This window comes from Dromiciops gliroides, chromosome 1 (assembly GCF_019393635.1).
Source record: "Dromiciops gliroides isolate mDroGli1 chromosome 1, mDroGli1.pri, whole genome shotgun sequence".
Lineage (NCBI taxonomy): Eukaryota > Metazoa > Chordata > Mammalia > Microbiotheria > Microbiotheriidae > Dromiciops > Dromiciops gliroides.
In genome coordinates this window covers 634,737,497-634,756,235 of record NC_057861.1, presented here as the reverse complement: position 1 = coordinate 634,756,235, position 18,739 = coordinate 634,737,497, and the positions used below count along the sequence as shown (strand labels likewise).

The 18,739-nt window shown below is 37.1% G+C and overlaps 1 protein-coding gene across 2 annotated transcripts in view; it reads left to right on the top strand.

Moving 5' to 3' along the window:
• The window catches only part of LOC122736134 (katanin interacting protein), a 205,190-nt gene that overhangs the window by 50,253 nt on the left and 136,198 nt on the right, over positions 1–18,739 (top strand). For both annotated transcript variants that reach the window (XM_043978179.1, XM_043978180.1), the window contains exon 4: positions 14,418–14,494. In XM_043978179.1, coding sequence (XP_043834114.1) covers positions 14,418–14,494 — 77 coding nt within the window. The remainder of the gene's footprint in view (positions 1–14,417; positions 14,495–18,739) is intronic.

The following is an 18,739-nucleotide window of genomic DNA, read 5'->3' as shown; positions in this document are numbered from 1 at the left end:
GCCACTTGCTTCTCCTGGGCATTCTCCCCTCCCTTTTTGTGACACTGCTGCTTTCTTGGTTCTCCTACCTGTCTAATGATTCCTTCTCAGTTTCCTTCACTGGAGGGGTACTTCCCAGATCTCTGCCCTTGGTCCTCTTCTCTCTGTGTTCTATATTCTGTATTTTCCATATTATGCATCATATCATAAATTCTCTAAAGGGTGTCCCCTCAGTTTTCTGTTGATAAATATCTTTATCATAGCTATGGTGTTTGGCTCATTGATTCCATCCCATACATGTTCATTTTGTTCCCTAGGGGTCCTTTCTACCATACATAGCAGAGATGAAACAGATTCAAAGTACTCTCTTGCTTCTTTATAGGCAGTATTTGTTAGGTCTTGTGTTTCTTACCCAGTGGACCACTGGGTCATCACAAATGGAAGGACACTAATGCTAACAATAAAAGGAGTTATTCATTCATTAAACAGCTCCTTTTAAGTTATACTTTAACAACCTTAGCATTGTACTTGCAAGCAAATTTCAATTCATTAATGGTTGACTATTTTATACTTGGTGAGAAGGAACTGAGCTGACCAAGTCTTCTGAGTTCCTTTGTCAAAAGCAATGGTTCTTCCCTAGTTGTGTGCCAGGTACTCACATAAAATTCTTTCCAGCTAAGTCAGTACTGATACCTGACCCAAGTTCCATTTTGTCCCTTCCAGATATGATATCAGATTGGATCAGCCCATCTAGTTATTTGTCATTGTTGTTCAGTCATGTCCAACTCTTCCTGACTCTATGGACTATCACATGCCAATACTTTTCATGAGGTCTTCTTGACAAGGATAGTGTAGTGGTTTTCCATTTCCTTCTCTAGTGGATTAAGGCAGATGGGGTTAAGTGAATTGCCCAGGGTCACACAGTTAGTGTCTGAGGCTGGATTTGAATTCAGATCTTCTTGATTTCAGGCTCAGTGCTCTATCCACAGAGCTATCAAGCCGCTCTTAAAAAAATGGACATTTCCATGTACATCTGGTTGTAACCATTTCCAGTCTGACCACAACAGCATTGTCCACTGCCACAATCTGAGCAGTGCCACAGGCTACTTTCGATATAGTTGTCCCAGCTTCATACAGTTAATGTTAGATCCTCTACTCACAGATCCTGAATTCTGACAGTTCTGAACACCACATTTTAGGAAGGAGATTGGCAAACTGGGAAATATTCAGATAAGGATGATGACCCAGGCTGGTGAGATAACTTGACATTCCACATGAAAAATGAGAAAGGAACTGGGAATGTATAACCTGGAAGAGAGAAGACTCATAGAGAAAAGAGTAAGAGAAAAAAGAATGATAGCTGTCTTAAAATATATGAAAAGCTGAAGAGGGGTTAGACTTTGTTCAGCTTGGACTTGGGGAAAATAGAAGAAATGGTTGGAAATTTCAGAGAAGCATATTTGTTTACTATAATGAAAAGGATCCTAATGTAATTTTCTGAAAGAAGAATGGGTTCTATCATGAAGCAGTGAGTTCCCTATCTCTGTGAGTCTAAAACATTTGTTAATTGCATATTATGTGCTGGGCATTGTGCTAGACACTAGAGATATAAAGACAAAAATGTAACAGACCCTGTCCTCAAGGACCTTATATTCTATCAGGGAAGACAGGGTGTATGCATGTATATGTATTCAGGGGGGTGTGTGTGTGTGTGTGTGTGTGTGTGTGTGTGTGTGTGTGTGTGTGTGTGTGTGTGACACACACAAGTAAATACAAAATAGTTAAATTACAAGGTAGTTTGGGAAAGAGGACATTAGAAGTTGGGATCAGAAAAGGCTTTGTGTAGAAGGCCAGTGGGAAGATTGTAGAGTAGTTTCTTTTTCAGGTACAAGTTGGACTAGATCCCCTCTGAAGTTCTTTCCAACAATGAGATTCTCTGTCTTTTAAGAGACTCAAGAAAAGTTGGTAGCTGAAATTCAGTCCTTTTATTGACTCAAAAAAAGTACTGGGCTCTTGGCCAATGGAGATGTATATACTAAGGTTTATATTCTATTAGAAAGCTTTTTCCCATTGATCATCCTTATCACAGTATAATATAAGGTCAGAGTTTTTATGTTGTAGTTTTATTGTTAAGGAAGAAGCTCTGTTAGCTGAAAACATGTCAGAATAAACTTCATTAGCTTGTGTAAAAACCTTCTCCATCTGGTAGAAAGAATGTGTCCCATCTCATTAGGAAATAGAAGTCCCACTAGATCAGCCCATCAAGACCATCCATGCTGATAGCAAACTTTATCCCTTTAGCAAGGACAGGTACTAATTTGCCTGTTCTATTACCCATCTATAGGGCTAGTGGCAATCACCAAATCCTGTTCACTCTTTTTCATAGGGTAATCGTCTTTCTGCTTTAGTAATCGGGATGGTGACAGATACAATTGCAAGTTTTAACCGCATTTCAAAGTTGGAAGGTGCCCTAGCGATCATTTAGCATAACTCATACCTGAACGTGAATCCTGCCACAATGTCTTCTGCAAGTGGTCATCTAGCCTTTTCTTTGAAGACCCTAAATGAAGGGAAACCCACCATGTCCCAAAGTATCCTATTCCACTTCAGGACACAGCACCAGTTATTAGGACTCAAATTTGCCTCTTTTTAGCTTCTATACAATTTTCTTGATTCTTCTGCCCATTAGGACCAAACTGAGCAATTCTATACCTTCACATGAATACTTAGAGACAGCTCTCATTCCCCTCCCAGTCCTCTCCTTTCTAGGCTCATTGTCCCTATTCCTTCAGCTGATCTTCATATGGAGAGATTGTAAAGCCTTCCACCATCCTAGTAATAATGCTCCTATGAACGCTCTTCATCTTATCAATGCTGTTCTTGAAATGTGGTGCTAAGAACTGAATACAATACTTCATATCTGGTCTCACCTGGGCAAAGCATAGAGAGACAATGTTCTTTGTCCCAGACACAAAATGTTTCTGCTAATGTAACCTAAGAATACGCGGCTGCTGTACTCTACTGTTGACCCTGATTAGCCTGGCAGTCCAATAAAACCCTCAATTTTTTTTTAATGATAAATTACTATTTAGCCAAGCCTCTCACAACTTGTACTGGGAAACAGGTTTCCCCCCCATGCAGTGGTAAGTATTTACAGTTAGCCTAATAATTTCATCTTAGATCAGGTTTAGTGTTCTGATGTGTCAAGATTTTTCTTTTATGTCCATTTTGTTAGCTTATGCTCTTTGCTTTAGTTGTTTGCAAATTTGATAAGGGTTCATTTGGTCGTAGAGTTGAGACCCTGTAGCACTGCACTAGAAACCTGCTCAAAGGTAACATTAAACAACCAGTTGAACTCTTTGGATCTGGCATCTCCACCCCAATGCACTATCACCTTGCCCAGTGGTGTCAAACTCAAATAGAAATGGGGCCACAAGACCGTACATAAAAAATACCTATGGCTGCATATTGACTTCAAAAACCACATACTCACATCATCTGTGTTCTACTGTATTTTTATTTACTGTGTCAAATATTTCCCAGTTACATTTAATCTTTTTCGGAAGTGTTTGACAGCTCTGACCTAGCCCCTATCCCTCCAACTTTTCCACAAGAATGACAGGAATTTGCCCCAAATGCTAAAATCTAGGTTAATTATATCTACAACATTCTCATGATCTACCAGTCTAGTAATCTGACAAAAAAGGAAATGAGGTTAGCCCAGCATGACCTATTCTTTCTTTCTTTCTTTTTTTTTTTTAATTTAGTGAGGCAATTGGGGTTAAGTAACTTGCCCAGGGTCACACAGCTAGTAAGTGCTAAGTGTCTGAGGCCGAATTTGAACTCAGGTACTCCTGACTCCAGGGCCGGTGCTCTATCCACTGCGTCACCTAGCTGCCCCATGACCTATTCTTTCTTTAGGCAATTTTAAAAAGATCTTGTTTTTACTGAGGTCTTTTTTTACAAATCACCCTCATTTTCAAGTACTGTGCCCCAGTACTTCTCCCTACACACATATATACCACAAAGATTTGAGATGAAAGGAAAAGAGCAGACAGTATAAGCAGCATTCGACATTCATGGTCCCACATGACAATAATAATAACAGCTAACATTTATATAGCTCTTACTATATATGCCAGCCGCTGTTACAAGTGCTTTACAATTATTAGCTCATCTGGTCCTCTCAGTTATTATTATCCTCATTTTATGGATGAGGACCAAGGTAGGGGTTAAATGACTTGACTTAAAGGTCAAACAACTAGTAAGTGTCTGATATCAGATTTGAACTCAGGTCTTCCTGATTCTAGGTGCAGTGGTCTGTCCATACTGCCACCTAGCTGATTGGTTGCTGGAATGCTGGATTTGGAACTGGCCTGCTATAATATTCATAGAGTTAAAAATGGGTATGGTTCCTTCTTTCAGTCTCAATCCATTTCCTATGTGACATCATGCAATGACTAAAGTATTTTACTTTCCCCCAAATGAATCAGGAACTGTTTGCACTTAGTTTAAACTTTTGATTGATTTGATTTGATTCAGTAGAAGCATAAAGGACCTGGTCACACCTAATTAGGTTCATACCTAATCTTTGATTCGAACACGAAGTCAGGAATTTTCCTTTGTTTACCTTAATTGCAGTTGAGGGGAGGGGCATATGGGCGCATGTTGAACATCTCCACAATTAAATTTGCACAACACTAGACGAATATAGTCTTATTAGCCTACCCTCTGTTAGGTAGACAGAAGCCTGTCATTCTAATATTTTAAGTCATGGTCCAGATATCCATATCTCTATCCCAGGTGTCACCTCCTTAGCCAGATGTCCCCTTTCCCAATCAGCTTTTCTCTTCTGAATCTCTTGCCTTTTGTCTGCAGTGGTGATGTAAGCAACTGAGTTTCTGTGGTCTCTAGTATCTTGATTAAGGCTTTGTAATGTCTGAGAATCGAATCTATGTTCCTTTTGAGCATGTCTTTTTTTTTTTCCCTGATGTTTTGTTATCGATGCCTATTTCAGGAATACAACAGAATTCTGTTATTATTGTCATCTAGTTGCCTCAGCACTCTTGAACAGGGAATCATCAACCACCAGTACTCTCTCTTCTTCCGACTCTTATTGGATGATTGCCTACCTTAATAGGTTCTTGGACTATACTTCATCATTCCTTGGATAAGCAGCTGCTTCCTCCTCAGAGCATCCAGCTCTCTCTTATCTAGAAGAAATTTCCATTTGTTTTTGTTTTTTTTTAGCTTTATGTGTTTAGTGTACCTTCTTCTCTTTCTCCTCTGCGTAGCATTCTTCTTTTTTCCAGCCTTCTGACACGGATCAGATTTCCTTTCTGCTACTTAAGATATAGTTTTTACCTTTTTTTCCCCTTACGTTAATGCTCCATAGTTGGGTATAAATTATGATGATTCTAAGTCATCAAGAAAAGGTCATACTCTATTTTAGAAGACGTGTATAAAAATTTTTGATTAAACATTGGTATTTGTGGAGAGGAGCACTTCAGAAATCTAGAATATTCACTTTCGTGAAACAGCTTATTCCCCCAAGATGTTAGGTAAATGAGGCATTGCTGTACTTGGGAATCAAATTACCTATATTTGGAATAGAAGGACCTTTTAGTTCATTGAATTTTATCCCCAGAGAATTTTTTACTCAAACATAGGCAATGCTACCAGCAAAGGTTAGATGGTTGGCTATTATGTGCTTCAGGGAAATGCTGCTTTCTTTGTTGGTTTTAAGAGTAGATCTTTAAAAAAAAAAGAAAGAAAAGAAAAGAGTAGATCTTGCCTTGCTAATCAATTAACTCTACTTAGGAATTCTAAAAAGTCTACCTAGAAATGAATATATGGACTGTGCTAAGCATTTTAAAATATATTACCAAAACTTCCCTCTGAAACAAAACTCCTTCTCCTCCCTACCTTTTAAAAGCTAGTCTTCTTCTAGTGATGTTGTATGGCTGCAAATTCTGGAAATTGAAGTTGATAAACACCCAAATGGCAATGGAGAGGGACATGGTAGACATGAATAAACCCACAACACATTATAACTGAGAAAATATGCAGAAGTGATATAAAAAGTGTCATGAAAATGTATTACTTGAACAAAAGGTGGATCCACTATATAATAAGAACAAGGGACAATCAACAGATAAGCCTGTATGCTCAGATGGTATATATCCACAATATCAAGATGAGAAGGGCTTCCAGTATTGAACGAACCTTTAGTGATAAATTTATGAGAGGAAATAGTTGAGAGCTACAATAGTGTGAACAGACATATGTGGTTTGGGACGTGAATCATTGGAGGAAGTACCCATATTATAAAATCACTTATCCAGTGGAATATAGGCTGCAGAGAAAGTACTGGAATGTTGACTAGAATGCTTGGAAGAAGCTTCATGGATTTGCTCTTTCAGGTGAAGGTGGAGTTTCCAGTAGACAATAAAGATGGAGATTTAGAAGTCATTTGCATAGAAATGATAGTTGAAGCCATGAAAATGGAATGTGCCTAGATAGGCAAGACTAGAAGATCACAATTTTAACTTATGGTTAGAAGGATGCCTTGGGGTAGTTTGATGGCATGGTGGATAGAGTGCTCAGTCTGGAAGACCTGAGTTCAGATGTGACCCCAGACACTTAAATAGCTGTGTGATCATGGGCAAGTCACTTAACCCTGTTTGCCTCAGTTTCCTTCTCTGTAAAATGAGCTGGAGAAGGAAATTGTAAACCTCTTCAGTGTCTTTGTTAAGAAAACCCCAAATGGGGTCACAAAAGAGTCAGACACAACTGAAACAACTGAATAATAGAGAAAGCAAGAGGAGATGGAATAGTCAGAAAGAGAGGAGGAAAGTCTCCTGCTTTAGGAGGAAAGTATAGAGCTTTATCTCAGAAACTAAGGGCAGAAAGGGTTTTGAGAAATACTAAGGATAATTAGCCATCCTCTAAGAAACTCTTTAAGACTTTATAAGTTGCATATTATACAATGATCAACTGTGAATGACTTAGCTATTCTCAGCAGTGCAAAGATCAAAGATAGTTCTGAAGGTCTCATGATGAAAAATGCTGTCTACCTCAAGAGAAAGAACTGGTGGAATCTAAATGCACATCAAAGCATACTATTTCATTTCATTTCATTATTTATTTATTTATTTATTTAGTATTTTATTTTCTCCCAATTACATGTAAAAACAATTTTTCACATCTATTTTTAAGCTTTGAATTCCCAATTCTCTTCCTTCCTCCCTTCCCACTTCCTGTCTTGAGAAGGCAAGTAATTCGATATCCAAATATATGTGTAGTCAGGTAAAACATTACTATATTAGTCATATTGTGAAAGAAAAAGGACAAAAAACCTCAAGAAGACTAAAGCTAAAAAAAACCAAACCCATACTTCAATCTGTATTCAGACACCATCAGTTCTTTCTCTAGGGATGGATAGCATTCTTCATTATAAGTCCTTCAGAGTTGTCTTAGATCATTGTATTGCTGAGAATAGCCAAGTCATTCACAGTCGATCATCCCACAGCATTGCTGTTACTTTGTACACAGTACATTTCGCTTTGTATCTGCTCATGTAAATCTTTCCAGGTTTTTCTGAGAGCATCCTGTTCATCATTTCTTATAGTATAATAGTACTCCATCATAATCACATACCACAGTTTGTTCAGCCATTCCCCAGTTGATAGGCATACCCCCAATTTCCAGTTCTTTGCCACCAGAAAAGAGCTGCTATAAATATTTTTGCACATTTAGGTCCTTTTCCTTTTTTTAAAAAAAAAAAATCTCTTTTTTGGATACAGACCTAGTAATGGTATTTCTAGGTCAGAGTATGCATGGTTTTATATCTCTTTGGGCATAGTTCCAGATTGCTTTATAGAATGGGTTGAATCCATTTACAACTCCACCAACAGTGCATTAATGTGTCTTTTTTCCCATATGCCCTCTAATATTTATCATTTTCCTCTTCTGTTCTATTAGCCAATCTAATAGATATGAGGTAGTGCCCTAGGATTGTTTTGATTTGTATCTTTCCAATTAATAGTGAGTCAGAGCTTATTTTTTTAATATGGCTATAGATAGCTTTGATTACTTCATCTGAAAACTGTTCCTGTCTTTTGTTCATTTGTCAATTGGGGAATGGCTCTTATTTTTATAAATTTGACTCACTTATCTATACATTTGAGAAATGAGACCTTTATCAGAGAAACGTGCTTCAAATGTTTTTTCACAATTACTATTGCAAACTATTTACCTGCATTCTATTCCTTCCCCCCACCCCATTTATTCTGTTCTCTATCTCTTTTCACTCTGTCCCTCCTCAAAAGTGTTTTGCTTATGGCTACCCCTTCTTCAAATCTGCCCTCGCTTCTATCAACCATCCCTCTTCCTCTTATCCACTTCCCCATCTACTTTCCTATAGGGTAAAATAGATTTCTATATCTAATGAGTGTGTATGTTATTCCCTCTTTGAGCCAATTCTGATGGGATTAAGGTTCATTCACTCTCCCTCTCTTCCCCCATCTTTTCCTCCACTATATAAGCTTTTTCTTGCTTCTTTTATGTGATATACTTTACCCCATTCCACCTCTCCTTTTCCCTTTCTCCCAGTGCATTCCTCTCTCACCCCATAATTTAATTTTTTTAGATATCATCCCTTCATATTCAACTCACATCTGTGTCCTCTGTATATATAGTCCTTCCAACTTCCCTAATAATGAGAAAATTCTTAGGCGTTACAAGTATCATCTTTCCGTGTAGGAATGTAAACAGTTTAAGTTTTTTAAATCCTTTATGATTTCCTTTTCCTATTTACCTTTTTATGCTTCTCTTGAGTCTTGTATTTGAAAGACAAATTTTCTATTCAGCTCTGGTCTTTTCATCAAGAATGCCTGAAAGTCTGCTTTTTAACTGAATGTCCATTTTTTTACCCTGAAGGTTTATATTCAGCTTTGCTGAGTAGGTGGTTCTTGGTTGTATTCCCAGTTCCTTTGCCCTCTGGAATATCACATTCCAAACCCTCCAATCCTTTAATGTAGAAGCTGATAAATTTTGTGTGATCTTGACTGTGGTTCCACAGTACTTGAAATGTTTCTTTCTGACTGCTTGCAATATTTTCTCTTTGATCTGGAAGCTTTGGGATTTGGCTATATATATACTTGGGAGTTTTTATTTAGGGATCTCTTTCAGAAAGTGTTCAGTGGATTCTTTCAATTTCTATTTTAACCTATGGTTCTAGAATATCAGAGCAGTTTTCCTTGATAATTCCTTGAACGATGATGTCTAGGCTCTTTTTTTTTTTTTTAATCATGCCTTTCAGGTGGTCCAATAATTTAAAAATTATCTCCCCTGGATCTGTTTTCCAAGTTAGCTATTTTTTTAGTGAGATATTTCACATTCTCTTCGATTTTTTCATTCTTTTGGTTTTGTTTTATTGTTTCCTGATTTCTTATAAAGTCATTAGCTTCCATTTGCTCAGTTCTAATTTTTAAGGAATTACTTTCTTCAGTGAGCTTAGTTCCTTTTCCATTTGGCCAATCCTGCTTTTCATGGCATTTTTCTCCTCATTGGCTTTTTGTACCTCTTTTACCATTTGGCTTAGTCTGTTTTTTGTTTTCTTGGGTTTTTGGGTTTTTTTTTTTTTTTTGGTGAGGCAATTGGGGTTAAGTGACTTGCCTAGGGTCACACAGCTAGTAAGTGTTAAGTGTCTGAGGCTGGATTTGAACCCAGGTCTTCCTGACTCCAGGGCTGGTGCTTTACCCACTGTACCACTTAGCTGCCCCATGTCTGTTTTTTAAGGTATTATTTTCTTCAGTAATTTTCGTGTCTCCTTTACCAAGCTGTTGACTCTTTTTTCAAGATTTTCTTGTATCACTCTCATTTCTCTTTACAGTTTTTCCTCTTAACTCTCTTACTTTCTTTTCTTTTTTTAAAGTATTTTATTATTTTCCAGTTTCATATAAGGATAGTTTTCAACATTTGTTTTCACAGGATTTTTAGTTCCAATTTTTTTCTCCCATCCTCCCTTCCCTCCCTCCTCCCCATGACAGAAAGATATAGATTATATATGTGCAATCACATTAAACATATTTCTATATTAGTCAACTCATGAAAGAAGAATCAGAGCACAAGGGAAAAACCTCAAAAAAGAAGGAAAAAAAACCAGGCCAAAAGTAGAAACAGTTTGCTTCAATCTGCATTCGTAATTCACAATTCTTTTTTCTGGATGTTGAGAAAATTTTCTATTATGAGTTCTTTGAAACTGTTTTGGATTGTTGCACTGCTAAGAAGAGCCAAGTCTATCCCCATTGTTCACCACACAGTGTTGCTGTTATATGTACAGTGTTCTCCTGGTTCTGTTCCTCTCAGTCAGTATCAGTTCATGTAAGTCCTTCCAGGTTTCTCTGAACTCCTCCTGTTCATCGTTTCTTACAGCACAATAGTATTCCAATTACATTCATATACCACAACATGTTTAGCCATTCCCCTATTGATGGGCATCCCCTCAATTTCCAATTCTTTGCTACCACAATGAGAGCTGCTATAAATATTTTTGTACATGTGGGTCCTTTTCCCTTTTCTATGGTCTCTTTGGGATACAGACCTAACAGTGGTACCACTAGGTCAGAGGGTATGAACAGTCCCATAGCCCTTTGGGCATAGTTCCAAATTGCTCTGCAGAATGGTTGGATCAGTTCACAGCTCCACCAACAATGCATTAGTGTTCCAATTTTTCCACAGCTTCTCCAAAATTTATTATTTTCCTTTTTTGTCATATTAGCCAATCTCATAGGTGTGAGGTGGTACCTCAGAGTTGTTTTAATATGCATTTCTCTGATCAATAGTGATTTAGAGCATTTTTTCATATGGCAATAGATAGCTTTGACTTCTTCATCAGAAAACTGCCTGTTCATATCCTTTGACCATTTCTCAATTGGGGAATGACTTACATTCTTATAAATTTGATTTAGTTCCATATATAAATGAAGCCTTTATCAGAAATGCTGGCTGTAAAAATTGTTTCCCAGTTTTCTGCCTCTCTTCTAATTTTGGTTGCATTGCTTCTGTTTGTACAAAACCTTTTTAATTTAATGTAATCAAAGTCTTCCATCTTACATTTCATAATATCCTCTATCTCTTGTTTGGACATAAATTGTTTTCCTCATCATACATCTGAGAGGTAAACTTTTCCTTCCTCTCCCAATTTATCACCCTTTATGTCTAAATCTTGAACCCATTTTGACCTTATTTTAGTATAAGGTGTAAGATATTGGTCTATGCCTAGTTTCTGCCATACTATCTTCCAGTTTTCCCAGCAGTTTTTGTCAAATACTGAGTCCCTATCCCAGAAGCTGGAGTCTTTGGGTTTATCAAACAGTAGATTACTATAGTCATTTACTACTGTGTCTCCTGTGCCTAACCTATTCCATTGATCCATCACTCTATTTCTTAGCCAGTACCAAATAGTTTTGATGACTGCCACTTTATAGTATAAGTTCAAATTTGGTACAGCTAGCCCATCTTCCTGTGCATTTTTCATTAGTTCCCTTGATATTCTTGACTTTATTTTTCCAGATGAATTTTGTTATTATTTTTTCTAACTCTATAAAATAATTTTTAGGTAGTTTGATTGGTATGGCACTGAATAGGTAAATTAATTTAGGTAGAATTGCCATTTTTATTATATTAGCTCGGCCTATCCATGAGCAATTTATATTTTTCCAATTACATAGATCTGATTTTATTTGTGTGAAAAGTGTTTTGTAATTGTGTTCATAGAGTTCCTAGGTTTTTCTTGGCAGTTAGACTGGCTTCTCTCCACCATCTTGTCTTACTTTATTTTCAAAGTCCTTTCTGAGCCCTTCCATGGTGTGAGACCAATTCATATGGTTTTTGGAGGTTTTGGATGTAGGAGCTTTGACTTTATTATTCTCTTTTGAGAGTGTGTTTTGATCTTCCTTGTCACCATAGTAATTTTCTATGGTCAGAATTTTTTTTATTGTTTGCTTATTTCTCTAGCCTATTTCTTGGCTTTTAACACTTTGTTATAGAAGGCCTCTGCTTCCAAGGTGGAAGGCTTACTGTCCCAAGCTTTAAGGGTTTTATGCAGCTGTTTTCAGAAAAACTTCTAGGGACCTGTAAGTTTTCAGCTCTTCTAAGGTGCTATGATATAAGAAGAGGTGTGTTTACTGCTCTCCTGGCTTATGCTCTGATCTGTGAGCAACCACAAGTCCTTTTTTCTGCCCTGGAACTGTGAAAAGGGTCCCTACTCCACTGCAACCACAAGCTCTGGTATGCTATTGCTCCTTCTCACTCTGGGACTGCCACCCAGCACTGCTACCCAGGTCCCAGTATGGGTAAAGCAACAGAGTCCTACCTCAAGTGCTATCAAAGAGATCCCTGTAATCTCCTTCAGGCAAGTTGTTTGACCCCCTTACTATCTGTGGGCTGATAATTCCAGAAATACCTCCTTCCTGCCCCTGCTGATTCCACGATTCCCAAGGCCTGCTCCTGGTTTGCTGGGCCAGGTCTGTGCTGGTGTAGGTTGCAGTGGACTGTGCTCCACTCTCATCCTAGTACAATAGACCTTTCTAAGTTGTCTTTGGCTAGAAAATTATTTCGCCCTGTCCTTTTGTGGGTTCTTCTGCTCCAGGAATTGTCTTATGGCATTATTTAAAGGTATTTGGAGAGGTTTTAGGAATATCTTAGGTGAGTTACTGCCTTTCTATCGCCATCTTGGCTCCACCCTAAAGCATACTATATATTACTTTTTTATGTTGCTTTTTTTTGTCTGTGTCGTCTTTCACATGATTAATATAGAAATATGTTTTGAATAATTGCCCTTGCATAACCTATATCAAATTGTTTGCCTTCTCAATGAGGGATAAAGGGAAGGAAGGGGAGAGATAGTTTAGAACTCAACATTTTTTAAAAATGAATGTTAAAAATAGTTTTTACATGTAATTGGAAAAATATATTTTTAAAAAGACTCAAGTTGAATAAAATAGTTGGTAGAGAAATTGAGGTGACTAGGGACATAGAAAGGACAGTGGGTTTGACTAGAATGGCAATTGGTAACTTCTGAGAGAGCCATTTCTGGAATGTGATAGAACAGAAACCAGATTATACACCTGTGATTTTATTGACTTAAGGAAGCCCCTTCTACAAATGTAGGTTGGCATCTTCTTTGTCCCTTTGCAGAGGTTTCTTTTTTTTTTTTGCGGGGCAATGGGGGTTAAGTGACTTGCCCAGGGTCACACAGCTAGTGTCAAGTGTCTGAGGCTGGATTTGAATTCAGGTCCTCCTGAATCCAGGGCCGGTGCTTTATCCACTGCACCACCTAGCTGCCCGCCCCCCCCCTCCCCCCTTGCAGAAGTTTCAAACTTCATATTGCCAAACTCCCATGTGTGGCTAGAACCAGATTAAAATGTAATTGCAAAATGTTTAACAAAATAAAGAAAAACTGCAAAAAAAAAATACAGTACAACATAAATAATGTTAATTTGTGGTTTTCTAAATTAATCTGTGGCCAGCAGGGAACTCTTTCTTTTTGAGTTTCATACAAATAGCACTGAAAAAGTGAGTCACTTCTCCAAGGTTACATAGCCAGTATATGTTAGGTATAGGATTTAAACTTAGGTCTTCTTGGCTTCAAGGTCTGCTTTCTATCTATTACTCCACACTGCATCTCCAGTAGGAGAATGGTTGATAATACTTTCCTTTCCTTTTCCTCTGGTCAATACTTCCATTTCTTTTGGAAATCATTATGATTTTCACATAAATTCTGTTTTTGTTGTGGATATCTTGTTTTGATATTTCATTTAAGATTGTTCTTGGTTTTTTTTTTTTTTTTTTTTAGTGAGGCAATTGGGGTTAAGTGACTTGCCCAGGGTCACACAGCTATTAAGTGTTAAGTGTCTGAGACCGGATTTGAACTCAGGTACTCCTGACTCCAGGGCCGGTGCTCTATCCACTGCTCCATCTAACTGCCCCAAGATTGTTCTTGTTAACTTGTCATAGATTGTAAAGTTATCAAGCTGATATAATCACTGTCTATATCCCATTCCTTTCCTTGGTAAAATTAAGTTCTGATCATGACTATTGAGATAAGTACATAATTGGTATTGAGAAAGTGATAGAAAAATTCTGAACATTTTCAGAATACTTGCTTTTAAAGATACTTGGAGCTATCAACAATGGGGAGACTAAAGGATTTTTTTTGAGATCATAAAAATTAGACATAGAAAAGACCCATTAAGTCACCAGACTTTCTCATGGGATTTGGCTCAATATTGTTTGCTGTAGAATGTTTTCCAGTGATGTGTTCAGGGAGTTGTGCTTTCGTCAAAAGCACCCTTAGTGTTTATATTGGGCACATGACCTTTCTGTTAGTAATGCCTTCTATAACAAACATCCTTTTATTCTTTTTATTTCAGGGTTATACTAAAGACATGGTGACAGACTTTGATGAGAAACATGATGAGTATTTAATATTGCTTCAGCAGAGAAATCGGTAAGATAGAGTCACTAACGGTCCTTGTTGGTTGCAAGTCATGTTTTTTTTTGTTGTTGTTGTTTTGTTTTTTTGGTGAGGCAATTGGGGTTAAGTGACTTGCCCAGGGTCACACAGCTAGTAAGTGTCAAGTGTCCCGGATTTGAACTCAGGTCCTCCTGACTCCAGGGCCAGTGCTCTATCCACTGTGCCACCTAGCTGCCCCGCATGTATTATTTTTTACAAATAGGTGGCACTTTAGAAGAAAGCCTTACAGATTACATTTGTTACTCATGGATTTAGAATTCAGCTTTTACTATCTAAGCTTCTCTAATTCATTTACTGGCATATTTGAATTTTAAGAAACTATGTAGCCATCTTTTGCTTCACTGCTGGTTTTTGTGTTCATGAAAAGACCCATTTTGACAGCACATATGTGGAAGTACAGTTTGTAGGATCAGTCTCCTAGGTCTTCTCTGCCTAATTGTTAAATAACAAAACTAGGATTCATAGAGCAGGAAATAAATCTGATTCTCATAACCTGCCTTCCCACCCCAAACAAGAAATGACTTCTCCCTCAGTTGATGGTCTTTGTACTCCTCTTCTGCACTTAACCTATTTTATTTTGTCCTCTTAATTTATCTACTCATTTGTAAGATCTTTGAGGGTTTATCTCATTTATTTTTATCTCCCCACCCCAGCAACTTTTACATAGTAAATGTACTTATAAGATACTTAATAATAGTTTGTTAAATGATTATACAGATCTTTTTTAGCCCGTCATCACATACCAAGTTGGGAGAGTACTTTGAAGTAAAAATTGTTAGCATTATTTTTCTGTTAAAATTAATTCCTTTTATATTCATCTTAAAGGAGTTTGAATTAATTTGAAGTACCTGAAAAGAAATCTGTTTCTGGAGTTATAATAATAAAATAATAATAGCTCACAATAATAAGTACTTTATATCTACAAATCATTTTATGTACTAACATATGTAAAGCTTTTGAAGTTTGGTTATTATAGCAGATATGATAAAGGACAGGAAAGTGACTGGATTCAAAACAGTATTGTCTACTTTGAAAGAAGTTTTATTTCTAAAGAAGTCTTATCAGTGTTAAAATTTTTCTTTAAATTTCAAGCTAACTGCTGTTTGCTTTTAGATGAAATAGTCAGCATTCTGTTATGGGAATGGGCCTGCTGCTATATCCTTGGGCTCCTCACAGCAAGAGGCCATGTGATTCTATAAGTGATTCTCGTCAGGAAAATCTTAAGATAACCTTGTGTATCATCTTCTGCAGGAATACAGCTGTCCTACAGTAATTTTTAACATCTTGGAGCTATTTAATACTGGAACAGAGCCAACTTAGTGTTGACCAGGCTAATTTAAAGCACACTGGGAAGCCAGTGTGCAGGCTCTTACTAATTAGCTTATGACTTCAGGTAAATTTCTTAACCTCTCTAGGCTTGTGTCCTCATCTGCAAAGCAGGGTAGTTGAACAAGATAACTTCTAAGATCCCTCCCAGTGTTACTGTGATCTGGAATATCATTTTCTAATAGAGGCACAGTCTGCAATGCCCCAGTAAGACCATATGTAGTGTATTGTATAGGCAACTTGATTATGTCCAGAGGATGGTGAGGGAACTCCAAATTGAGGTTCAAAGTGATTTTCCCATGGCCAGGAATCACAAAAATCAGAAATCAAGAGTTGGAAGAGATCTCAGTGGATGATTAAGAACCTAAAAGGAATCTTCCTATGCTGTACTCAACAAGTAGTCACTCATCCTCTGCTTGAAGACTTCTACTGTGGGGGAAATCACGACCTCCCAGGAAGCCCTTCTGCTTTTGGACAATAGTAATTTTTAGAAATGTTTTCCTGAAATAAAACTTAAGTCTACCTCTTTGTACCCTTCACTCATTGTTCCTGGTTCTGCCTTTGGTGCATCTTCTGCAAGATGGTCCTTGAAGACAACTATCATGCATCTCCTAAGTCTTATGCTCTCCTAGCTAAACGCACCCAAGTTTCTTTGATTGATGCTTATGTGGCATGGACATTATATGAAATGGAACTAAGTCTGAACCCTAGTCTTTTGACTTCACATCCACTGCTCTTTCATATATTGAGCTACTTCAAGGGGATTAGAAAAGAAATGTGAAAGATTGAAATGTTAAAAATGATGTTGTATGAAAGTCTATATAATTGGAATCTATAAATCATGAAGGGTATGAACAGCATGAGTGTGGAATTGATATGAAGATGTCAGAACGCTACAATTTATGCATAACCCTAAATTTGAAGAAATTCTCTTTTACATAAATTTGAAAACCATTCATCCAATAAATGACATGGACAGAAAACAAAAAAGTTCAAACAGTTACAATTAAAAATCATAACAAATTATGGAAGGGTTTTTTTCTTTGTTTTTCTTTAGAAAATATGTCCAACTATGGAGGGCAAGCAAGTATGTTTCTATCAGAGGCACAGTTCTAGGCTTGGTGGAACACTTACATGACCCAATAAGAAATTTCTCATATTTTATGTAGTTCATGACTAGTTAAGTGTGCCAACAGAGTTTCTACTTAAAGAAAATATTTAACACAATTACCTCCAAAGCTCAGTTTGGTAAATTTAATTTTTCATACATTAGTTTCATATATCAGTTTTCTGAAAGTGAAATACTTTATCCAGACCAGGTTTTATCACTAGAAAACTTAAATTCATAATTTCCTCCCTTCCTTCCTTCCTTCCTTCCTTCCTTCCTTCCTTCCTTCCTTCCTTCCTTCCTTCCTTCCTTCCTTCCTCCCTCCCTCCCTCCCTCCCTCCCTCCCTCCCTTCCAATTTGTTGTCATTTAGCATGACATGAGCCCAAACACTGAAACAACATCCTGCTCCTTGCCCCTTCCACTTCTGTCCAAATAATTGTACCATTGGTTCATACAAGCATATTTTCTTCATTGTAGTCAGCCCTATGTACCATTGGCTCTAGTTTGTAAATCAGATATTTGATTTTTGTTCATTATTGTGCCATGTGATCTGCCCCATGATAAACTGATTCTAATACATCTTTTACCTCTTTTGGGGTTCCACACCTTCTCACACTCTTAGTCTTACTGCTGCTTCCTCATGCATACAACAAATGAAAGAGTGGCTTATGGAGAATGCTCGCAAGGACCTAGCAGTGGGTAGATGACTCACCATGTTTTTTTTTTTGTTTGTTTGGGGGTTTTATTGTTTCTTTATCACAATCTTTACCCCTAGATAGGGATATTCTGTATCCTGAACTACAGACACAATGCCTCAGTAATACTGACAGCACAGCCTTCCTGATGCTATTCAATTCGATTAAATTCATTAAGTCTATATTAAGAACTTACTGTGGAGAAGAGAATCATAGAGTTGTACTCAGCATATTATTAAAGATAACAGATGGAAATAGTCAGTAGTGGAGGGGTTGTAGGAGGACAGGCACATTAACACACAATTAGTAGAATATGAATTAATTCAACTATTCTGGAAAATAATTTGAAATTATGCTAAGAAAATGACAATATGTCTATACCATTTGACCCACTAGGTGTTTTCTCAAAGTCAAAGGCAGAAAAAAATGTCCCATATACACAAAATATTTATAGTAGCTCTTTTTGTAGTAGCAAAGAATTGGAAACAAAGTAGCTGAACAAATTATTGTATGTCAGTGTAATGAAACATTATTGTATAATAAAATATAATGAATGCAAAGAATACAGAGAAAAACAGAAGTAGGTAAGCCTTTATAGAAATTATAAGTGAAATAAAAATAGGAAAATGTACCTTCCTTCCTTATTTTTTTGAGGAAAGAAGTGGAGGGGATGGTGGTTTGGGGTATGGATATGGAATAGTGCATCTACTGTTGGAAATGGTTGATGTATTGGTTAGTTTTGCTGAACTAGTTTTAGTTTTTGTCTTTTTTATTTGTTAAAAATAATGGCTTTTTGGGACGGCTAGGTGGCACAGTGGATAAAGCACTGGCCATGGAGTCAGGAGTACCTGAGTTCAAATCCGGCCTCAGATACTTGACACTTACTAGCTGTGTGACCCCTGGGCAAGTCACTTGACCCCCATTGCCCTGCAAAAAATAATAATAATAATAATGGCTTTTTAAATGGAAGAGGGAAATTTGGAGATTAAGATGCTGTAAAAACAAAAAAATATATAAAAGATTAAAAACAAAAAGCCTATTATGTGACTACAAAACAAAGCAAACCTACTGTGTCTCTCTGCTAGGTG